This window comes from Xiphias gladius, chromosome 7, assembly GCF_016859285.1.
Source record: "Xiphias gladius isolate SHS-SW01 ecotype Sanya breed wild chromosome 7, ASM1685928v1, whole genome shotgun sequence".
NCBI lineage: Eukaryota > Metazoa > Chordata > Actinopteri > Istiophoriformes > Xiphiidae > Xiphias > Xiphias gladius.
The window spans coordinates 21575620-21593739 of record NC_053406.1 but is presented as its reverse complement, the minus strand read 5'-3'; the positions used below and the strand labels follow the sequence as shown (position 1 = coordinate 21593739).

The window sequence follows — 18120 nt, the reverse complement described above, 5'->3', positions numbered from 1 at the left end:
TTGAAGGATTACATATTAGACTATATACAGTCTGAGAATAATATCTAATATAATTCATTATTATTCACCATTGTACTTAAACGACACAAATAATTTTACACACCAACAGACACACAAATGAAGACATCCCAATAAAAATGATTTTTTTTTCCTAAGTAGTAACAAGCAGACATAATTAAGTGACATATCTTTATGACTGCAGTGAGATGCACCACAACAGTCTTAAAAACTCTGTATCGTTGGGCTAAATATGTTCTACTCATTTTACAAAACATTTCTAAATTTTACTCTCCAACAAGTTGTATTGAGGAAAAACCATATCAACAAAAATGTCAGTCGAAACACTAAAAATCCAGAGTCAAAATTCCTGTCCTACACGATAAAAACATCATTTCCATATTTAGGATTTCTACAACAGACAAAACTGTTGAAAGTGATTTCAGTTCATGCTCAAGTTCATGCAGTTGGGAGGGTTGCATGCATAGCGGAGTGTTCCTGAAACAGCACAGTGTTATGACGGCGATCACAGTTCAAAAAGACCGAATCCATTGCTGACAACCGCCTTGTGTAAAGCTTTAGACTGATACCCTACTTTTTAAGAGTCTGAGGTACGTGCTTCTTATTTCACTTGTGTACAGCCCGTATACAATTGGATTCAGAAGTGGGGGTACAAGAAATATAAGCATGCCCATTATCTTTTGCAAGTCAGCTGAGACATTCTTGAATCTGTGAGATAAAATTGTGAAAGTTCCCGCAATCTCAAATATGATTAATATAACCAACTGCGCAACACATGTGTTGACAGCTTTCGTCTTTGCTTCCGACCTCCTTGTAAACACACATGTGATGAGAATCTTCACATAGGAAAATGCCTGAACAGACACACTTACAGCTTGGATCATAGCTGTGTTAAACAGTCCTATGATATTATTGACTGTCGTGTTTCCGCATGCGAGCTTCAGGAGAGATGGGTTATCACAGAACACATTCATAATAACAGATTTGCACCGTGGAAGCCTTGTCTGCAATGAGAACAGTGATACAATCAGAACAAAGTCAAGACCCCAAACTAGAGAGATGATACAAATGACTACCCTGGGGGTCATGACAGAGCTGTAGCGTAACGGCATGCAGATGGCAACATAACGATCGAAGGACATGGCTGCAAGAATAAACAAAATTCCACCACCATACGTGTGGAGCAAGAAAGCTTGTAAAACACAGAGAGGGTAGTATACCTTATTTGTCTCTGTAACAATGTCTGAAAGTACTTTCGGTAGCATGGAAGATATGCCTATCAGATCGTTGAGAGGAAGACTGAACAGGATGAAATACATGGGTTTGTGAAGGTGCCTCTTTAGAATGATCAAAGTCAACAAGGTCAGGTTGCAAAAAATGGCGAAAAAATAAAGCGCAATGCCAAGGAAAAATATGGGGTACTTTCCTCCAGGTGGAATAACAAAGGGATCCAGGGTTAACTCAGAGAAGAGCCCAAACGATTTGTTTTCCATTTTCGCTTGGACTAGTAAGGAGAAACACAGTCACAAAAATCAATTGCTGGAAACTGAGTCAAGACCTAAAAGAGTCACAGTTTAGACAATATGTTACTTTCAAAGTAGTGATACGTGAAGTGCTGAGAACCGCCCTGCCCACCTGGCTTTATTTAATGTCACCACAACCATAACCGTAACTTGTTTACGTCACCTTTTGCCTCTGGGATTGTCAACTGGCTTTGCAAAGGATGAATAATGTCAGGATTACTGCCAGTAAAAAGTGCTGAGATCCCTTTACAAAGAAAAACAAATCTATGGAGCTCGGCAGGTATTGAAAGTACATTGTTTTTATTAAATTCCCTCAGTTTGCAAGTGACAGCAACACAAGGAACAGGCTGAGGACGGAAGAAACTGATAAAGAACAATTTAGAAATTAAATAGATAAAAGAGAAAAAAGAGGGACTGGACTGCCAGTGGGTCAGTTAAGACACCAAAGAGTGTATTATTGTACGTACACCAGCAGGATCTGATGTGAGACTGACTTAGTTAATGACTGACCTCAGAGCTGTAGCCGACTTGATGACCTATTGTATTCAAAGAGAGTCAAAGAATCAGTAGACAAGTGGTAGGCCTTGTTAAAGAAAAAAAAAATATCTTCAATCCAGACGAAAAAGAGAAACAAGTTTTCTGTTGCAACATGCGTGTTATTATACACACAGTGTATTTGAGACTTTATGATAACCAGTACTGTCAATCACAACAGTTCCTCAGCTATTTCCGTGACCTCCATTGATTCAAAGGAGTGGGGCTTTTTATATTGTCACACACTGGCCTAGAGTACCGCTGAGACCTGGCTGGATTTAGAGATCTGGCTCCAAACTTCTCTACTTTTCATTAGTTTCCGTTACATTAAGGCTGTAACGATATTACACAATAGCAGGAACATTGGAAATGGTCTTTTCCGGGAACTTTTTTCAGCTAAAGGTTCTACTGCAACAGTATCAATGGATACACTACAAGTTGGCAGAATTACGTCAGCTAGATGCGGAAATACTTTGTCGAAAGTCATTTATTAATGAGCCCCATTGAGACATGATTAAATGATGTGTTAGTAACTGTCTCACCATGTAATTAATCCCTGGACAATTAGTAAATCTCTGGTTGATAATGAGATTCCTTGTTATTTGTTTATGAAGAATGTCGCTTAATAACACCCATGGGAGGCTGTGACCCGTGAGGATGCATGTGACATGTGACAACTTGTAAACATTTGATGCCTCAACTTCAGTCAATTGTGTTATTATGTAAAAAAAAATAAAAATTGATAGATCAAGTTCACAGTTTGAGTTGAAGTAACACAAGACAGTCTTTGCTGAAAGTGAGCGTTTTTCCTGCGTTCTTCTACATTGTTTTATAAAAAGATTTTCCTAGTTTTAATGAATATGTGAAATACCTCCATAAATGAAGCTGTTTAACATATTAAATTGTACTGTTCAGCCTTTTCTTTTTTCATTTTTCTTTTCGTATATGTCCCAGAAGAAAAAATACTAATTGAAACAGTGTGGAAATGAAGTGGTCACATCAGGCCTTTGGGAACAAGGACATTGTTCATGCACACAAAAGGGCAGTCAGGACGTTGGGACATTAGATTAATCATCTCACCCAAGAGAAATGGACCTGTTGGACCCTTGAGTTGCTCTATCATTAATTGATTTGACCCTCTAACTTCTATCTACCATCTACTGCTGTGGTCTCTCCGCTGTACATTTTACAACAATTGAAATTTAATGATAATCATAATCATAATCATTTGGTTCAGTGATATGTACCGTGGCCTCACAACACAGGTGCAAATGCACGGTGCGATTCTGCTTTCTGTGGCCTTTCTGTGTGCAACATACCCGTTCTTTTGGAGGTTACATGGGTTTCATCTCTTATAGACTGTGTCAGCATGACACCTCTGCATGGGCTTTCTTTGCTGCCGTAACTGAATCCTCTGTTTGTGACAGTTCTGTTCCACTGTATGAAATTTGGTGTTGACTTTTACTCTCGTAAATGTCGATGTGACTAGGCCCTGAAGTGGTTTTGAGATAGTTTTCTGCAGTTTACATTTTGAGGCATTTGTCACTGAAGAAAGGTCTAAGGTTCTAATGTTTTTATTTACTCAAAAACTCATATTTCTGTATTGTCCACAGATCATATTCTAACCTGCAATATATGGCTGTGTGCTGACTCAGACTTCTGGTGTTTAAACGCCCGAAAGGCTTGAGTGATTTTATTCTGGTAGTTTTTTAATGTGAAAGTAAAAAAAAGGAGAATAAAGAAAATTAAAAGTGAAATCAAATTTGAATGCTTTCCCGCGGTGCTAACTTTATTTTGTAAATGTTTGATTGTACCTATGTTCAATCATTAATTGCTCATTTGATGTGTGTTAAAGAATTACATCAACTGTAATGTACACCGATTTGAATTAGGACTGAAAACCTTAATTTTTCTTTTAAACCCTGACCATTTTGCGGACATGTCTACACTCACCGAGCACTTTATTAGGAACACCTTGACTTCTGTATGTTTGTGCATTTATCCAATCAGCCGATCATTCAGACAGAAGCGCCTTGTTGATGAGAGAGGTCAGAGTAGAATGGCCAGGCTACAGAAAGGCTATGGTAACTCAGATAAACACTCTTTATAACTGTGGTGAGCAGAAAAACATCTCTGGGTGCACAACAGGTCCAACCTTGAGGCAGATGGGCTACAACAGCAGAAGACCACGTCAGGTTCCTCCTGTCAGCCAAGAGCAGAAATCTGAGGCTGCAGTCGGAACCGGCTCACCAAAACTGGACAGTTGAACAAAATCATAGCCTGGTCTGATAAATCTGGATTTGTACTGAAGCATGCAAATGGTGGGCTCCTAATTTGGCATCTAGAGGATGAATCCAAGGACTCAACCTGCCTTGTGTCAACAGTCCAGGCTGAAGTGGTGTACTGATGTGAGGAATGTTTTCCAGCCACACTCTTGGCCCCTTAATACCAATGAATCGTCATTTGACTGCAGCAGTCTATATGAGTATTGTTGCTGACCATGTGCTTCCCTTGATGGCCACAACTCACCCATCTTCTAATGGCTACTACCAGCAAGATAATGCATCATGTCATAGAGCAGAAAGTCGTCTCAGACTGGTTTCATGAACATGACTATGAGTTCAGTTTACTTCAAAGGCCTCCCCAGTCACCAGATCTGAATCCGATGGAACACCTTTGAGCCATCAATTAATATAATTAATATAAAGCACCGATTGGGTTTGACTGGTGAGGTGTTCTTAAAAAAAAAAAAAAATACAGGAAGAAAGGTTTACTTAATTCCCAAAAAGGATGTCACATCCCTTTGATTAGAGGGCCATTTGACCTCTGATCTCAGTGGCTTTTTTGAATTTTCACTTGCCCAACATGTGTCTGAAGATTTCCATATCTATTCATGTGGGAATCTACAGTACAAGGAGCCTAACCCTTGCTAAATAAAACACGACGCCAGTGGGGAAGACAGCGAGTTGAAGTGTTACTCACGCTGAAGATAAAAGAGGTTATGATCTAGCTGCTGAGGCCAGATTCCCACCTCCACAGGCAAGGTACAACCATCTATTAGAACAAATTCTCTACTGTAGAGTTATTTCAACATATAACGATGTGACTACACCTGCTCATAGTTTTTGTTGAGCATTTATTGTATATACTTAGAGGTTAAAGGTTCCCATCAACGTGGTGTAACATTTAATGCCACTTTAATGTACATAATGCTACCACTCTTGTGTTTATCATGTAACTGTCTCTTCCACTGCAGAACACATTGGTGCTCAGATGATTAATTGTATTTCTAAAGGAGGAGGCTTAAATTAATGGTTAAAAAGTAAGTATTGTCACACACACAGCATTTCTGAATTTTAAATTGAATTAAACAATGTTTTTTTCCTGACGTGTTATTTTAAGTTATTTAATTTGCTATTCATTCATTCACTTTTTTTCACTTTGTCCTTTTGGACCAAAAAATGAAATGTGAAATAAAAACAAAACGGTGCCCAGTGTGCAACCCAGACTGGTTGCTACATACATTTCTTTTTGTTTCAGTGTTTATTTTTTTATCCACCACCACTAACGATAAAGCTTCTCACAGTTTTTTCTCTTTCAGGTTTTCCGTCATATTAAAAAGAATGGAAAGAAACATGACAATTTCAAGCGACATCCTAAATATCCAAGGTTTTGACATATCTCCAGAGTTCACATACCCTCTGTTTTTCTTACTGCTGTTTGTTTACTTTTCCCTGCTTTTTTCTAACATCGGGGTTCTTGTGCTTATCATTACCGAGAAGAGTTTGCACCAGCCGATGTACATTCTCTTTTGTAACCTGTCTGTCAATGATCTGATCGGCAACACGGTGCTGCTGCCTCAGCTCATGGCTCACATCATTTCAACCGAACGGCTTATCACCTACAACCAGTGCGTGGTTCAAGCCTTTCACAGCCACACGTTCGGTTCAGCTTCACACATGATTCTCATCATCATGGCAATTGATAGATATGTGGCCATATGTCACCCCTTAAGGTACAGCTCAATTATGACTACCAGGACTGTGATTGGGCTGTCGGCAACTGCCTGGGGGGTGTCGCTAGTGCTCGTGTCTGTTTTGATGGGGCTTACAGTGAGGCTTTCCCGTTGTAGATCGATTATACAAAATGCTTACTGTGACAACGCATCACTGTTCAAGCTTTCTTGTGAGGATGTGTCCATCAACAACATCTATGGACTCTTTTTCACTGTGCTGCTGTTTAGTTGCTCAGTTGGAGGCATAGCTGTCACCTACTTCAGAATTGCTCTGATCTGCTGGGTCAGGAAAAACAAAGAGATGAATAACAGAGCACTGCAAACCTGCACGAGCCACCTTGTTCTTTATCTCGTCATGCTCTGGTCAGGATTTTTAACCATCATATTGCATCGTTTCCCAAATTACCCAGATTTAAGGAAGATTGCATACATTTTATTTCATGTCGTCCCTGCTAATTTAAATCCAGTCATTTATGGAATGCAAACAAGATCATTACGGAATAAAATTATCCAAATACTGCAGAGAAAGGTAACTCCAACCTAACGCCTCCTGTCAGCTGTTCCAACCACACAGACAGAAATAAACAGCATAATGACAGACCTGTTGTAAAGCACCTACTGTATCCGAAACACAAACGTGTTCTATACAAAGATGCATGTTTCATTTTTGCAATTTTCAAAACTGCAATTTAATTTGCAGCTCCTTCTGCATAATCTAGTAAGTATGAGAAATGTATATTTGTTTCGATATCCTAAAAACTCTCATGAACAGGTAAAGAAAACCAAGATCTTTATCTTCCGCTACCAAAGTTCATGTTGTCAATGGATAAATTAGTACTTCTTTTGATTCGCAAGTAAAATTTCTAAGCTTAACACAGCAGATTATCGTCAAGTGTAAAGACAGCAGATTGAGAGTCAATACTAGTCTCCCTGGCTCCTGTGTCCTAGACCCCCATAACAAGCTCTCTACCAACCTCTTGTGTCTCAGTAGCAGAACAGCATCGATGATGTTTTGGGTTCTGTTACTAATTTTGATTATTGCAAAATTCATGAAAATGATAAAACCACTAAAATCCCAATTTCCATAGACCTTTTCAAAAATAATACATATGCAATTAGAGTATGTTTATGTATTTATTTTCACTCAGTTGTAGGGATCTTTCTCGTAGCAATTCCACTGTTAACAGCTTATTATTATTGAGCTCAGAAGTTCACAACTCTGTACAACAAAGATACAACAATACAATATAAAAGAACTTTACTTATTGTACATATAATATCATGCATTCAATCATATTATATTTTACACCCTTTAAATATCCAAAATTACCAGCAGTTTCCATTTTATGGCCTGTTGAAAGAAAGAATGGTATCTATTAATTTTGATTTTTTGCACTGACTGACACAATCCTACTTTATTTAAACACTTTTTGCTTGTTGGACAGCAAAACGACAGAGACAGAGATTTAATCTAGCCATCGTGTGTCCGATGAAGGATATACAAGCACAATAACACTGCAGTGTGACCGAGGTCAAAAAATTTTTATTTGAAAAACATTCGTCTATGATAAAATGATGACAAATCAGGTAGCTATCCTACGAAATAGTTCCGTTTTTATCGGGGCATTACATACTATTACCCATGTACACAGTAGTATTGTTATCTCAGCTCTCCTCTATCGCAGTGACTCTAGTTGTTCTATTAGGGCATATGGCAACACTGTCTCCTGGAAAATATGGCCACCAGGTGTATGAATCCGTTACCTGTAAAAGTATAAGGCTGCTAACCCGTCTGGTATGCACTACTGAGTGCTAGATGAATTGTACAAGATTAGGCTGAATATATTTTTGAATAAGAAGAAATGTACTGTTGTATTCGCCAAAAAAATACAGTCCTCGTCTTTACTCAACGTTTGCTGTAATGAGGATGTATTTCCATCTTGTAGTCCACAGAGGAAAAGGTCAGCCAGTGGTCTCACCAGGTCCAGCGGTCGGATTAAGTTGTCCCTCGCATCGGTTCTGGCTGAATAACAATTATCCACTTCCCTGGAGGTTTCAAATATTTTTTCAGTTCAAAAGTGATTAAAAACACAGTTCGGCCGATTAAGCGTTCAGTCTGCTTTCCTTTGGGTTCAGATTAAAGAGTTATAGCCCATTTCGCAACATAAAGACCAGGGATAATACACATCAAGAGAGAGGCAAATGGTTGTGATCCACAGGATTTAACGGATAATCCATGTGTGTTACACAGAGACTTGGTTTCTCATGGTCTGATTTTATACGCAGAACCTTGCCTGGTTATATTTCTTAACATGTTGACTGTCCTGTAAAGTTGAGTGATTCTGTCTTTCATCCTTAATTAATGTCATGATAGCAAAATTACATTTTCCATCTCCAGATAATTACATGTACAAATTACAATTATTATTACCTCACACTCACACTACTGTGTTTATTTATGAATATTTGTATGTATTTTCTAAATGAAGTTAAATTAGTAAAATAAAGCCACATTTTCAGTTTTTCTGGAAATACAGTATCTGGAACCCCCTCAAAATTCCTGGGAGACCGACATCAAGCCTCAGTTTTTAGGGACACAATCATGACAACAATAGTCTGTCTTGTGTGTTATTTTTTTCATCACTGTCCTTTTGTACTGTACCAATAAAATAATTAATTGGTTTCAGGGCTGTACATCTTTTACTCTGCTTAAAGATTTTTTTTTTAAAGAGTGAATTTGAGAAGCAGCAGTGGATATCATATTTATTTGTCAGCTCTTTATTTTGCTTTTGTAAATCCCTTGACCCCTTATTTAAGATACATAGAAATAAATGTTGCTTTACAGAAACTAATCAGCACATAATTTATTTAAAATAAAATCACAAAATTGTGGAAATACCAGGAGTAGAAAAAAACGCATTGACTTGAGAACAGACTTGCCGCGTCTTGGCTGAGATTAATAACTTTCACACAGCATTGGGACGAAAGATAGGGAATGCAAGTTGTCAACAACAAAACCGATAAACAAGAAGTTTCTCCAGGATTAAATCCTGCTTTAGTTAGGACTGCAGTATGCTAGGCGGTGACATGGCCTCCAGAATGAACCATTTCTAAGAGGTTCGGAAATCTGAATGTCAATTAAGTTACTGGATAAAATATAGGAGTTAATGAATCCTGTGCTACCCTGTAATGATCATTGTGTTATGTACACCAATTAACACCGTCACTTAGACCGACTTCTCAATAGTTCCGCAGTTAGATGGCTTTGCCCATGATGAGCAGGCTCATGAAAAACACCATTATGAAGAATATCCACATGAAGAAGCGATCTAAAACTTTGGCTACCTTCTTCCACTCCCCAGTCCTTTTCTGCGTGGCCCTCTGATCTCTGTAACAGTTGGCTATGTATTCAATGTTACGCAGCAGCTGCCTCTCATTGCCTTGGGTGTGGCAAGAAACCTCTCTGTCTTTTCTCTCTGCGTCACTCACACCTCCCTTCCTGCATCTCCTCGGACCCCCCGCATCTCCGCAGTCCATGCTCATGAACATGCCATTTTTCCACGTGCTGTAGTAGTTGGTGGGGTTCTTCCCCATTGAGCCGATCGGACTCATCATCTGATCCATTTCTTCGCTCTCCTCTGCGGTCACTGCCTCTTGTCCTCTCTCCGTTTTGAAGACACAGTCCTCTCTGTCTGGCCCTGCCTGACCGTTCATGGTGCAGTTGGTGTTCTTTACAGGCGGAGGCTCCTGTTTCTCCGGCTGTGGCGACATGCAGTTTTCCCCGACTTCATAAACAAAGCACATTCTGGCCATGTACTGCAGAATGACCTTCTTGGCCCACTTGGGAACAGGCTTGGCATCTGGGCCACAGTGGTGTATGTTCATGATGAAGATGGTCAGGGCGGTGGAGGTTGTGATCATGGTCATGGTTGCAATGTAATACTTTCCTGTGGAAGAAAATAAGATAAGGAAATCAACATACAGCGTTGCAACTTACAGTCATCACACAGGTTGGGATTTGACCCCATTTTATTGACCTTACCAATAAGAGGTACATTCTCAGAGGGTGGCATGATCTCTGCAACCAGCAGCTGAAAGACAGTGAGGGCCAGCATCACGGTGACTCCCAAAGACACCTTCTCTCCAGAGTCAGCGGGCAGGTAGAAGCCCAGTGGAGCCAGAAAAGAGATCATCACACATGGTATGAGCAAGTTGAAGACATAAAAGGAAGCTCTTCTCTTCAGTTTCAGTGTGTAGGTCACATCCGGGTAAGGGTCAGCACAGCAGCCATACAGAATAATGTTCCGCTTGGCCGGCATGCCCAGCACCTCCCACTCGACATTTTCCACCAGGTCAGCCAGGTCAGCACTGTCCATGGCGTTCAGGATATCCAGCTGGTTGCCGTTGTAGGTCCAGGAGCCGTAGGTGAACCTGCACTGCTGAGCATCGAAGGGGAAGAAAGACACGTCCACTTTGCAAGAGCTCTTGGTGATAGCTGGGGAATCCCATATTATCTGGCCATCATGTCGGATCACCACATTGGTGTCCATGGGCCCAGTGAAATGATCGTCTGCACTGAAAGACAAAGAAAACGGGTCTGGAAAAATAAATTAGAGCACCTGGGTTCACAATCGTACCAAGAGCTAACAGATATTTTGGATACCTTTAAAAAAATCTTTGAAGAAGCCGTAATTTCCTCGAGTAGGTGGAGAATGATTTGAGAAAGAAACTTGGTCAGGACACAAAGGCACAAGTACCCCAACTGAGGGAAGAATCAACACATTTTGGAGAGTTGTACTCATTCCTCAGTGCAGTGTCTACATTTTATATCTTTTCAGTAATGCAAAATGCTTGTGTTTACATATGTCAGCATGTGGTGAGTCTACATGTCACCTGATGTTTCTAGGTGATTATAATCAATGTAATGTCAACAGAGGCATCGGCAAGACTTCTAGCCTCCCCATCACGGCATGTTCCTTGGCCCCACGCTTACTCAGGCAGCCCTTCCTTCTTCCCTCCTCTTTTTTCTAAAAACGCTGTCTCTGATTTAAATTAAAAAATGTAAATATGTTATTATTGTTTTTATTGTCAGCTGGACTCGTGCATTGGTTACATTACTGGTGTATAAAAAAGCAGACAGAGGCCTGGACACTCCCATGAATAATGACTTCAAGGACTGTTCAGCTTGTGCCTGGTATACTGACCAATAAGAGCCACGGTGGGAAAATAATTGAATGATTAACCCAATACCAGTCCGACCTACTTGTTATATAGGACTATATCAGGTCTCCATACATAACTACTAGGTATGCGGATGGTATCAAGTCCATCGTAATCATCTTTATTCCATTTGAGGTGTGCGTCAACCCACACTTGCCGTATCCACAAATATGCAGTCAAAATTTGGTTTCGCTCATCCTGTAAAACATTGAAAATTATAAAAAAAAAAAAGTGACAAAGACAAATTGAAGGTAAACAGAAATATGATGCAAAATCAAAATGAATTTACTGGCTTAATGCTATTGTGTGGGTATCAGCACTAGGACTGCAACTAACAATTGTTTTAATAATCGATTAATCTGCTGATTATTTTTTCGATTAATGAGTCATTGTTTAATCCATAAAATGTCACAAATTGTGAAAAAGGACCAATCACAACCTCCCCACAGCCCAAGGTGATGGCTTTGAACTCGTGGTTTCGTTCAACCAGAAGACCAGATCAGTTAACAGTGATATAAAAAACAAAACAGCAAAGCCTCTATTTTGAGAAGTTGGAACCAGGGAACTTGGACTAAAAGCATCACTGTTTTTGCTCGAAATATGACTGAAACGATTAATCGATTATCAAAATAGCAGGTTCTGTGGACTGACTAATCAGTTAATCAGTTGTTTCCGCTCTTATCCCAACAGTTAATCTTCAAACATAAAATCGTGTGTACACTGTGGTGTTTTTTTTACCATGTCGATAATTTGTGACAGTGTGATCTGCAGGGTCACATTCAGGATGGTGTTTGTGTCCTCCACGGGCCTCAGTGCACTGGTATAGTTGGTGAATAAATCATTCAGGAGCTTCTGAGCATATTTCCCGTGAGCACACCAACAGGCTGGGACACGGAAAGAAACAATTCACGGCCACATCAACACACAGCATCCGTTTTATTTCAGTTAATTACGTCACATTATATTCTGTTTATGTGTTTAGTTGTTCTTTAAGTCAGGAAAAATTAAGATTACTGATTTGATCTTTTTTTTTTGATCAATCCATTTCCTGGCCAGTGACATTCAGGGAAAATTCAGGGCAGTTGATGCTGGGCTGGGATGAAGGTAGAACATGGGAGAAAATATGGCTGCGTGACAGATGGTGGAAGGGGACAGAGGGGATGTCAGGCTAGATTGCCCTTCTACAAGGCTCTAGAAAGAGATCAGGCAAATCTGACATTATCTGCCAGCGACTGCTTCCTCTGCTCAGCCTGTGTATGTGGCTCGTAGCATGCGTTGACTGAACTCTTAATCCGCTGGACGCACAACACATGAGTAACAAAATGAGCCTAAACGTGGAGATTAAACATTCACGTCCTGTGAAAAGAGTGATGTTAGAAATGATTTAACAAAAGGAAATAATAAACACCATTTCTGGATATCATTTTCATGGGAGCTCCACATTTATAGCTTCAAATTAACAGGAAACTTGAGAGAATATGTGTGAATAGTTTAAAAAAAAAAAAAAAAAAGGAAACAGAATGTAATATATGCTCCAACTGGGGCTTGTTTCCAGTGTCAGCATTGGATTTGGGCTAGCCAGATGTTAACCCTGAGCTGGATGCAAAAGTCTACGGGATTATGATGAAAGCAAAATCCCCGAACAACTGGTTGCAAGTTGGCGGGCTCTTGGCAACAGCTCTCGACAGCTTGGAAAAGAAGGGGAAATCTGAGAAGATACGGACGATCCATAACGTATCGAGCACAAGGACACTGATCAAATGAAATAAAACCAGTGCGGAGAAGAGTTGGCAGACATTTTCCTTACATCTCGGTCTTTGCTGGCACAGAATTAGGCAAGAAAAAAAAAATAGCCTACGTGAAGTCAGATCGCATCAGGTAAACTTCGAACAAAAGGAATGAAAACTTACTTGGCAAAATACCGACACACAGAAACAACCGAAATAAAGTTTGGATTCTCCATCGTTTCATCTTGCCGGGACAAATTATCTCGATCCAAAGACCATTTGAGCTGCTCTGTGCCGAACACGTTTCATTCGCTAAAAGTCAAAATCAACAACAGAAAATGTGAAAAAAAAGGGGGGGAAACGAACGGACGAACCGAAAAAAATCCGCAGCTATCAGTCATGCCTTTGTGAGCTGGTCCTGCGTAAGTGTCCCGACGGATCTGGGAAGGGAGAGGGAGAGGCGGGGCAGCGGACGCGCAGAGCAATAAGTCCTGGTGCAGCTGCGACGCGATAAGCCCGTGCACACACTGGACCCTCAAACAGCACGTTACACACGGGGCTTGTTTACGGTGAAAAGGGAAAAGCCGAAAATGAGAGAAGAGCCTTTCGCCCCGCTTCGGTTCAGCACCGCGGACAGCTCCCGGCCGCGCCCTCGGGAAACGAACCCGGTCACTTGCGCTGTTTGCTTTCACAGCGTGGCCGGTCGCCTGGAGGCACATTTGATTTTTTGCGTGCGGTTCCGTACGCACGCAGCAACCTCAGCCCTCTCCTACCGCTCACTTTCTCTTCCGGGTCCTGCTGTTCTCCGCCTGCTGTGCCCCCCCACCCCCACCCCCACCCACTGCCTCCTGTCGCACGGGGAGGATGCTGCATCCGCAGGCCTGTTATCACCTGCCGTGCGGAATCGGACTAAAATCTGGTGGACGCCGGATGCTCCCGGCTGGTTCTAAAGGAGCCCACCCCGCCGATGGTGTCTGGAATACTCAGAGTCCACCCCGCGGCCCGATGTCTTGAATGCCACAGCGTAGTTGTCGAGCGGCCAGCTGCGTGCAGCAGTTCTTTGCAAACAACAGGCAGGCTGGAGGTAGGTTGATTACGTTTTTCAGGCTCCAGATGTTCAGTCAACGCATTTGTATCGAAATGCTCCAAACAAATGTGATGTAAATATTGACAGTCGAAAACGCACGTGGCGTGTTCAATGATCAAATTTACCTCATAAGTACCCTATTGATTCCTGACTTGGACAGAGCCACTCAAGCCCCACGCATTACTGCTTGTTTATTGCTTTTTCGAGACAGTGTTGGAGATAGTTTCAAATCGGACTTTTTTCGGTTTCAGAACGAGATGCTACCAGGCTCCAGTATATTGGGGCACGAGAGGCCCCTGGTCATCAGGATATCATTCACAACCTGCGTTCTGACTACTGTGTGCCTGCCACTGCTCGGACTCATAACTTGTGTCTTCATATCCTCTGTTTTTCATTTTGAGGACTCCACTGGTACACATTGCCAGGTAATGTCCTTCTTTTGCAAATGGGACCACCCATATCTTTTCCCACCTCAGTGCAAACAAAACAAGACAGATCTGCTGCATGTAGGTTTGCTGTGTCCTCTTGTGTTTCGATCCATACATATTTTTCTCCTTTCGTTCTTGTCTCCTTTCTCCATTTCTTGGTTTGAGAGATGACTCTGATGCTCGAAACGATTGTTTGAAACCGAGACAGAATCATTTCTTGTGTGTTTCCAGGTTCCTAACTACCTGCCATCTATCAGTGCCTCAATAAGCCTGAGTCCTGAGTGCCACATATGGCGGTTCTGCATCGGACTGCACTCAGCGCCGAGGTTCCTGGTGGCGTTTACCTACTTCAAATTCTACAAAACCCGTTTTGCCTCGAAGTTCCCTGAGAGCTCACTCAGCTGCTTGAACCTGGCCTTCTCTATTTCGGAAAACCTCGGCCTCTTGCTCCTCACATACGTATCCTCCACCGAGACATACTGTGAGTAATCCATATTTTGAGATCATTTCGATCGCGGCAACTTTTACTGCAGAAACTTTCAGTCAAACCTATAGTGTACGTGTGTATTTTTGCCCCTCAGTCGTACATAAGGAAGGCTTTGTCCTGTTCATTGTCAGCTCCCTTATCTACATGCTGACAACCTGCCGTTTGTGGAAGGCTATTAAGAAGTACTCACTGAGTCCTGAGGTAAATTAATCACACACTCAGAGGGAATATCCCTCGCCTCATTTGCAGCAGATTTCAATCCAACTCAGTAATACCGTTGTTTTTTTCTTTTTCTTTTGTTTTTTTACCCCTCGTATAGGATGCCAAGTCTTACCGCTGGAAAGTACGCTTGTTACTTCTTAACGTATCCTTCTGTGCTTTTGCCGGATTCTTTTATTGGAAACACAACATGTACTGTGAATCAGGGAGTAAGTATTGAATCAGTCGGGACGTGTCGTTGACCGTGCCTAAAGGAGAATGACACAAAATTCAAAAGCGTGTTAGTCATGAGCAGTAAATTTTGAGAGATGTTTACATTAATGTCAAATTAAAGATACGAAATACTGACCAAAACATGTGTCTTTCATATACCCCTGTTTTTCTTCTTTTCACAGGTTATACATTTTTTGCCCTGTTTGAGTATCTCGTCGTCTTCTCCAACATGGCCTTCCATCTCACGGCTATGTGGGACTTTAAGAGCAGGGAGGTCATGGTCATTTCGTCCTCTGATGATAAAAACTTCTGACTAGAAGCTCAAGGACTAAGTGCTAAAAGTACAAGCACTCAACCACCCGATGACAACAGCCTTGATCCCGCTCGAGAGGAGGAGTGCGATGAAGGCCTTTTCCATATATTTCCATGATGACGGCTCCTTAGAGGGTGTAGATGTCAGACAAGGACTAACAAAAGATAGGCACGCATACAACGGTAGGGTCTGTTCAGTTGGCTGCAAGTGCTTTTCCTGGCCTCAGAGTCTCATTCATGGATCCCTTCACCTACATACAGTATGTTATGTAATGTGCAATTTCAGCTTTTGTATAATGCACAGCATACGTGGTTCATACTGTATGTGTGCAAACTGTGGAGTCACAGTTCTTTCAGGTATGCTTGGCTTTCATTATGAAATACAAGAGGGAGAGATGTCTAAAAATTATTTAGTGGGGAGTGAAATGGTAGAAAACAGGGTGTATTTTCAGCATTCCCAGGTTTGAGCCCCGGCTACCGTCCACACATAGAAACGGTGACTGCCACCGTGTGTTTTACACCCTTCAGATTCCCACAAAAAAAATTATGGCCACCAAGAACGACTCTGCTGTAAGACCCCAAATTCAGCACTGAGGCCACTATTAAGAAACAGACATTTGTCATCATTAGTCATACTTAGGTATGCGGATTCATGTTTCGGTAAGATCTAAGCTTTGTGCAACGGTTTTCAAATGTGAATTTTTCTGTACTACTTGTGGCATTAAGGCGCTGTTGTTAATCTACAGCAGGTATTATGATCACACGCTGCTTACCTAACTGTGACCTAAATGTTAATGCTACTGGATGAAAAAAAAAAAAAAAAACCCAGGCATCCAACTAAAAAAAAAAAAAGATGTCAAAAAAGTGGCATCTTTTGCTAAATGCTATATAATGCAATTAAATTCAACCGAGTTTTAAGTCTGTAAGTAAAAATAATAACAAAAATATACCGACTTACCAGTTTATTAGGTATGCCTGTGCAATCTAACACAGTTTACACAACGCGTCATCAGTGATATCCTCCATTTGTGAAGCTTATAACGCTCAGTTTTTGTTGACACTGTGTCAGAGAGATGGGGAGTAGGGTACTTTTGGAGGCCAGGCAGTGTCGGCAAATTGAATTGTCCCCAAAAGAAGTGAGCAAATACAAATCACTGTAATGTGTCTTTAATTACTTTAATAGCACATAAAGCATGTGTGTGAAACACCGTAGTGAATGTATATGATACATTATTATACTGGTGTATACTGGTGGTGTATTATTTTATACATCACTGTGCAGTATCCCTATCCTTATAAGATAGTAAGGTAAGTCTACTCAAAATATGATAGTTAGATATGAGTGTCTGCTATACACCGTAACAGTGCTCTGAGGTGTCTTTTTTATCCTTTCATCTTCCTCGAATCCGACTGATGATGCAAGTTCTGGCTAAGCACTAGCGAGAAGTCTAATTTGGGCAGCAAGACAAGTCATATTCCTTAGCAACAAAACCCACAAAACAGTATTTTTACTTACAACGGTTCCATCTACAAGTGTACATTAAGTTTATAATGTTTTTAGGTCGATTAATGAATAGAAACATCCTTCGACATACAGATAGTACAGACAAATGTAAAGGGAGCCCTGCAAACGTATGCAGATGCAGTTGGTCGTTATAGCCGAATTGTTCGCAAAATTTGATCAATCAATTTGATCCGTTCACATAAGACAAATCTCGTAAAATATGTCAAACAAAACCTTCAAATAAAATGAAAAATAGTTTTTTAGTTTTTGATTACAATTTGGTCTGAGAACCTCAGAGCAGAAGTGCTGTCAGTCCCACAAAAAATGAACAAAGAACCCAAATGAAACATGACATTTATTATAAATTTTGGATATTAATTATTGGATATAGTTTGGGTTTATTGTATGCCTAGCTTCAGGAGTGATACAAAACCAATGTAATATTTTGATATGCGTTTCCCAAGCTGAGTTGCATGCTATGACATGAGTTGGGCCGTTCATGAATATCTCTCCAGTCCACTAGATCAACTGTAGATCCCAAATCAGCTTCCCATATCCTTTTTAGTTTAGTTAGTTTTCTCTCCATTATTCACCTTGGCATTGCATAACTCTTTTTAAAAAAAATGTTTAACTTTCTATGTACAAACCTCTTATTCTGTAAAAACTTGTTGAAAGTTGTACTGTGAAAAAATGTCTGTTGTTTTCCAGTCCTAACGACAGGTACATACTGTAGATGTGAGGTTGAAAAAAAAAAAAATGTGTAATTGTCCTTTTACCTGCAGGCGTTTTAGTGTGATGGCTTAAACTATCCACTAGATGGCACACTTCAGCAA

The 18120-nt window shown here is 40.7% G+C and overlaps 4 protein-coding genes across 4 annotated transcripts; 2 read left to right on the top strand and 2 right to left on the bottom strand.

The window, feature by feature from the left end:
* Window positions 1-575: 575 nt before the first annotated feature.
* On the bottom strand, window positions 576-1511 carry LOC120792216 (olfactory receptor 52L1-like). The gene has a single exon (XM_040131289.1). It carries the CDS (start codon window positions 1509-1511, stop codon window positions 576-578), a length of 936 nt encoding a protein of 311 aa, XP_039987223.1.
* Window positions 1512-5698: 4187 nt separating this feature from the next.
* Window positions 5699-6634, top strand: LOC120792053 (olfactory receptor 52N5-like). The gene has a single exon (XM_040131058.1). The coding sequence runs from the start codon at window positions 5699-5701 to the stop codon at window positions 6632-6634; it is 936 nt and encodes a 311-aa protein (XP_039986992.1).
* A 2711-nt stretch (window positions 6635-9345) lies between these two features.
* On the bottom strand, window positions 9346-13284 carry chrna10a (cholinergic receptor, nicotinic, alpha 10a). Its single transcript, XM_040131376.1, has 5 exons — window positions 13221-13284; window positions 12049-12194; window positions 11354-11508; window positions 10133-10665; window positions 9346-10037 (listed from the first exon to the last, which is right to left on the bottom strand). The coding sequence occupies exons 1-5, from the start codon at window positions 13279-13281 to the stop codon at window positions 9346-9348; spliced, it is 1587 nt and encodes a 528-aa protein (XP_039987310.1). The 5' UTR covers window positions 13282-13284.
* A 1097-nt stretch (window positions 13285-14381) lies between these two features.
* Window positions 14382-15784, top strand: LOC120792324 (post-GPI attachment to proteins factor 2-like). The gene is made up of 5 exons (XM_040131433.1): window positions 14382-14549; window positions 14784-15033; window positions 15134-15240; window positions 15359-15467; window positions 15654-15784. The coding sequence occupies exons 1-5, from the start codon at window positions 14382-14384 to the stop codon at window positions 15782-15784; spliced, it is 765 nt and encodes a 254-aa protein (XP_039987367.1).
* Window positions 15785-18120: the final 2336 nt, after the last annotated feature.

What these genes read in the sequence shown, in the direction of transcription:
- LOC120792216 (XM_040131289.1), bottom strand. Translation starts at nt 1,511, where the DNA reads ATGGAAAACAAATCGTTTGGGCTCTTCTCTGAGTTAACCCTGGATCCC.
- LOC120792053 (XM_040131058.1), top strand. Translation starts at nt 5,699, where the DNA reads ATGGAAAGAAACATGACAATTTCAAGCGACATCCTAAATATCCAAGGT.
- chrna10a (XM_040131376.1), bottom strand. Translation starts at nt 13,281, where the DNA reads ATGAAACGATGGAGAATCCAAACTTTATTTCGGTTGTTTCTGTGTGTC. An exon ending in TGTCACAAATTATCGACATG is followed by an intron (nt 11,509 to 12,048) that starts GTAAAAAAAACA and finishes AATGTTTTACAG; the next exon opens with GATGAGCGAAACCAAATTTT. An exon ending in TGAGAATGTACCTCTTATTG is followed by an intron (nt 10,038 to 10,132) that starts GTAAGGTCAATA and finishes TTTCTTCCACAG; the next exon opens with GAAAGTATTACATTGCAACC.
- LOC120792324 (XM_040131433.1), top strand. Translation starts at nt 14,382, where the DNA reads ATGCTACCAGGCTCCAGTATATTGGGGCACGAGAGGCCCCTGGTCATC. An exon ending in ATCCTCCACCGAGACATACT is followed by an intron (nt 15,034 to 15,133) that starts GTGAGTAATCCA and finishes TTTGCCCCTCAG; the next exon opens with TCGTACATAAGGAAGGCTTT. An exon ending in CATGTACTGTGAATCAGGGA is followed by an intron (nt 15,468 to 15,653) that starts GTAAGTATTGAA and finishes TTCTTTTCACAG; the next exon opens with GTTATACATTTTTTGCCCTG.